At 42.5% G+C, this 5,204-nt stretch overlaps 1 protein-coding gene across 1 annotated transcript; it reads right to left on the bottom strand.

Annotated features, from left to right (window-relative positions):
- Positions 1 to 204: 204 nt before the first annotated feature.
- On the bottom strand, positions 205 to 4,440 carry dck (deoxycytidine kinase). Its single transcript, XM_058051075.1, has 7 exons — positions 4,065 to 4,440; positions 3,678 to 3,793; positions 2,931 to 3,124; positions 1,987 to 2,134; positions 1,282 to 1,397; positions 957 to 1,056; positions 205 to 651 (listed from the first exon to the last, which is right to left on the bottom strand). The coding sequence occupies exons 1-7, from the start codon at positions 4,276 to 4,278 to the stop codon at positions 625 to 627; spliced, it is 915 nt and encodes a 304-aa protein (XP_057907058.1). The 5' UTR covers positions 4,279 to 4,440; the 3' UTR covers positions 205 to 624.
- Between the last annotated feature and the right edge of the window lie 764 nt (positions 4,441 to 5,204).

Raw genomic sequence — 5,204 nt, 5'->3', positions numbered from 1 at the left:
TCCCGCCTCCTGCATGACGTCACTGGGAGGGGCGTGGCCAACCGGTCTCTCCCACACCTTTACGCGCTCGCTTAGCTTTGCTAGCATAATTGGTGTTTGGTAGGAGTATGTTGAATGTCTTAAATGGGGAAACTGGGGGAACTTTCATAGCAGAAACCCTTCCTAAAGATAAAAAGTCTAGCGCCATCTACTGGCGGACTCTTTTTACCGAAACTTTTTTATTGCCTCTGCCAAGGAGTTTGTACAATACTGAATACAGTTTACTTTCAACAGTGTTGACAAATGTTCTTTTACAGTGGAAGACATTTTATTTACACATTTACCAGCACATTCTTCGTGATTTGGCGTGAAACAATCATTGATGCCACCTGTCTAGCTTTTCATTCCTTGAATACATTTGATGGTGGCAAGTGTTGAGATCTGTGAAAACATTTGGATTTTTTGATCTTTGGAAAACAAAGTCCATTTTATTTGATGTTTGATTTCATTTTCCGAGGCGTCGTCACATGACTGGCGGAACCTGAAAACACACGCTCGAGAGCTGTTGCTAAAAAGTCCAAAAATGTCATTCAAGTCATAATTAAAAACATCATAAAAAGTCTCTGAAGGGATGGAGATAGTGTCTCACAAGGTGCTCAGGAAGTCTTTCACCTGGAACACAAAGCAGACCGTTTGGACTCAGAGTGAAACCAACACAACAAAGTCTAACAACTACACACACACACACACTTTGTGTTACGGACATGCATTGAAATATGCGCCCGTGTTTAGGCATCAACACCAAAGTGCAACATCAGCGTCTCTTCACGCCTCCTTTCAAGGCGCCGGGCGTGTGCACGTGAGCAAGTATCGCACGTGGGTCTCGCTGCTCGGGAACCACTCAATTTAAGCAAAAGGAATTCTAACATCAAGACGGGAAAGATTTGGAAAGCTGCCTCCGACTGCTCTTGGCTCACCTTCTCCAGCATGTCGGCACTCTTGCTCTTCTTGCCTTTGAAGTCCTCCGTCACGTCCAGCGTCAGAACCGGCACCTCGTTCAGGTACTCAAAATCCGTCCTGCAAAGCAACCGGGGAGGGGGGTTATTTTCACGCACACACACGGCCTTTCATCGAGGGCAAGATGGAGGCAGATGTGGGTCACATGGAATCCCTTCCATCCCTCCTCAGGCCTCCTTCGTGAAAGGCGTTCTTTCTTTCAGCTCACGCATGACCAGAGAGTGAGGAGCGGCGAGGAGAGGCCTCCTGGCGTGGCGTCAACAGGAAGGGATGAGGAATGCTCACGTCATGGTCTTGTGCTGCAGCCAGCTCTCGTGCTTCAAGTGGAGCTTCTCCAGATACTCCAGAGGGATGTCCTGCTCTTCCTCACGACCTCGCAAGTGCAGCCGCTCCAGACATTTCTACACGTGGGAAGAGGCCGTTTTAGTACACTCTGTCTTGGCAAGGAAAGACCATTTGGGGGGGGTGGGGGGTCCCAAGTATCACCCATGGCAGTTTTTTTTTTAATTGGTCCTAAATAATAATAAATAAAAAAAATGAAATAAAACAAACCGCAAAATAGAAAAAAAGCAGTAATTTCGTGGCCCTGAGTATATTGGAAAAAAATGTATAAATAATTAAATTACAAAAATTAAATAAGAAAAAAAGACAGCACTATTGAAAAAAAAGCTGTTTTTACTACCATGAAAATAAAACTAAGAGCACATTTTTAGGTTAAGTGCTGCTATTATGGGAATAAAGCTGTAATATTTGGAAAAACAATTTGAATATTTGGGGAAAAAATTAGCTGATACTTTTTCTCTTAAGAGTATATGCCATAGCTGAGATGAAATACTGTACATACAGTCAAACCCGCTAGCATAGCTACATGTGTTGCTTTAGAAAATATGAAAGTGGCAAAGTTGCATCCTTTCACCCCCCCCCCAACGTGGATGGATAAGCTGGCGTGGATGTTGCGGCGCCACAGACGTGCCGTGGGTGCTGCCGTACCTCCGGTGGGGCTCGCAGGTAGATGATACCATCCAGCCGGATGTGCTGGCCAAACTGGCCGTGCAGCCAGCCGTGCCAGTCCTGGTAGATGGACCACTCCGTCTCGTTCAGACACTCGCTCTCGTAGAGGTTGGCCGCAAAGATGTACCTGACACACACACGGGGAAACACATCTTATGTGTCTTTATGAAAAAAAATATTTTTATATTGATTTAAATCATTATTATTAGATTGTTTTATTTCAAATTTCTTCATTTTAATATATATTTATGTATTAATATCATAATAAATTAAATACATGTATTGTATTTTGTAATAGTTTACTATATTGTAAATGTATTTTTAAATTGATTTAATTTATTAATAAATGTTGATTGTATTATTTATCACATTTTTAGCCAATATTTATTTTAATTATTTTACTTATGAACTACAAATATTTTTGTATGTGTGATTGTTGTATATTATTTTGCAATAAGAACTTGTCATTCTACATTTTGTACATCATGATATAATTTAAGCTTTATGTATTTTGTTCATAAATTTAATGTTTTTTGTACAGTGCATGTATATTATATGGGAAGATTATAATATACACCATGTTTGTAATAAAATATTCAGCATATGATTTATTGAACTCTGTGCATTATTATAAATACAATAAAATCAATTAATAAATGATTGTTATAAATTGCCATTCTGCAAGCTTACAGTGGAATTGATGTCTGACAGTTCCTAAAGGCATCATTTTTTGTTCTTTGGATATATATTATAATATATATAATAGCAGTAGGTGCTTCCTCATGTGCTGGCCTGAGCAACGTACTCAAGCGTAGAGAGTACCAGGCATCCCAGATTGTGGTGTAACATTTTCCTACCTTTTCTCCAAAACACATCACAGCTTTACAGATGCCATGCGGTGCTGGCATCAACCTTTGGCCTACCTGTCGCTGTAGATGGAGCGCTCGAAGAACTGCACGGGATCCTCCGCCTCTCGCAGCTTCCCGTTGGCCGAGCGCATCTGGGCGCGCACGCGGCTGATGCAGGCGTAGCTCTGGAAGGTGTACGCCCACCTCTCGGGCTTGTCGTACATCATCTTCAGCACGTTGCCGCCACATCTCTGGGACGACGTCAGCTCCTGGCGGAGAGGGCAAAACCGATCACAAATCCCAATCACGCACACGTGGGATACTGCCACTCGGAGCATTATTAAACTGGAAGGAACACTAAGTTTACAAGTAGGTGCTATCACTGTAAAAATAGTGCAAAATAGTGCGAGTAACCTATATGCTGATTACAGTCACATCAAGTCTCACTTAATCATGTTTGGCCTTGTACTCTCTGCAGTTGAGTAAACGTGCATTTCTAGTGCACACAGGAAGTTGGTATATCAAGTATGAAAGCATGTACGTAAGAGTCCCGTGTCCTGCAGTTGTGCAAACGGGATGAGCACTTGGAATGTCCACTGAGACCATCTGCCCCCCCACCCCCACCCGAGCATTAAGGGTGACCAGCGAGTGCAGAAATATGAACAGATGGCAGCTGCACTCTAAATACAGATGAAGACACTCCCAGTTATGGATAGATAGATGCATGCATGCGTGGATCGCGTTGCTCCGACAGGGGGCATAAAACCAGCACGTTTACACAATGAAAAGCACTAATTCGAATTTACCCGGGTCCACAAATACCTCAAAGTCGCTGCCGCTTGTTTGCACATTGCACCACCTGGCGATGGGCTCCGGTACTACCTCCCAGTCCGAGCACTCCTGATCCAGAAGGCGTACAAATGTCGATTTACCGGCAGCTGGACAAGAATAAAAGACAGTTTAAATACAACCAAAAACAGGTGATATATCCGTGTTAGCATACATTTTCATGTCATGTTCGCTAGCTTCTACGGGCAGTGCTAAAGCATGCAATAGTGGCGCAACACTGACATTAGCTAACGTGACAATTAAACTCACCACAAAATTGAATTACAACAAACGAGCTACATTTTACATTTAACGGCAAGTTGAATTTGTATTATTGTTGTACAAGCTAGGTTAGCTACCAGCTACACCGGATTCACTCACCGATATTCCCCTCGATTGAGATCCGCTTTATCCTCTTCTCCATGGAGTCGTTCATTTGATCGGAGCGAGGCCTCTTCGGGGTGAGAGACATTTTGCGAAGGAATAAAGTCCGTCCTGTGGGACTAAACGAAGGCGGGATGTGAAAGTGGCGCCACGCGGAACGGCTTATTGCTGCAGCTGTGCAGCTCAAAAGTTTGGCGGCAACAAACACCATCAACCCGGAAGTGGTGCATTACGTCAGAGATCATTTATTGAGAAGACGGTTCGAAACCGAAACACGCAACTGATAACTACTACTTCCGAATATTTTCAATTTGGCATCACGGCATTCGTGTGTTTTGTTAAAATCATAGTTTTGGGGAAAAAAATCAGTTTTGCTTTACAATTTCTTGACCGTTTTTGTGAGAATTACTCTCGAGAACGGCGCCGAAGACGTCACTTCCGCACAGGAAGCAGCTGCATGCCCGTTAACGACTCTTTGTTTGGGCGCATCACCCAGAGATCGTTACAAACGCCTCAAAGAGTCAACGCCACCTTTATTTGCCTTTGTAAACAGCAGAATTCGATTCAGCAGCATTGAAACATCCATACCGAGCCATTATGTACACATATTTCCTGGATGAATACAGCTAAAGAAGAGAAAAATTAAACTAGGTAACAAGCTAGGCGGGGGCATTCCAGGAGCAGGAGATGCTTCCGGGTTGTTTTTAAATTACATTATGGTATGTAACAACATTCATTATCATTAGAGAAAAAGGGTGGGGAGGGGGCACTCAACAACTTAAGCAAAGAAACACAATTATAATATTCAGATGATGAAAGCTGCCTATAAAGGGAAAAAAAGGACAAAGCATTCTTGTAACAACTCCATGCTTATTGAAAGGAATGACTATTAGTACCACACAAAGAACAAAAACATAGCACAATTACAAGAATGACATTATTCTTGTAGTATAACATATCTCTGTTTCGTGTGGCCCTAATACTCCTTCATACAGCTCAGTATTTACATGTTGTGCACTGAAGTATACCACCTAAAAAAAACCTCATACAGTAACACCAATTACTTTAAACCAGCCAAAGCAAAACCTTTCGTTGTAAATAAACACCTGAATGTATGCACTGAATAAGCAGAACTCA

This window comes from Doryrhamphus excisus, chromosome 2 (assembly GCF_030265055.1).
Source record: "Doryrhamphus excisus isolate RoL2022-K1 chromosome 2, RoL_Dexc_1.0, whole genome shotgun sequence".
Taxonomy (NCBI): Eukaryota; Metazoa; Chordata; class Actinopteri; order Syngnathiformes; family Syngnathidae; genus Doryrhamphus; species Doryrhamphus excisus.
Note: the sequence above shows the minus strand (reverse complement) of the source record. Positions and strands in the feature narration are given on the sequence as shown.

Bases quoted from the DNA above. Each gene is read 5' to 3' on its own strand.
- dck (XM_058051075.1), bottom strand. From the start codon at position 4,278: ATGGTGTTTGTTGCCGCCAAACTTTTGAGCTGCACAGCTGCAGCAATA. The intron at 1,398-1,986 runs GTACGGCAGCAC...TCCCACGTGTAG, and splicing joins ACCTGCGAGCCCCACCGGAG to AAATGTCTGGAGCGGCTGCA. The intron at 652-956 runs GTGAGCCAAGAG...TTTGTGTTCCAG, and splicing joins GTGCCGACATGCTGGAGAAG to GTGAAAGACTTCCTGAGCAC.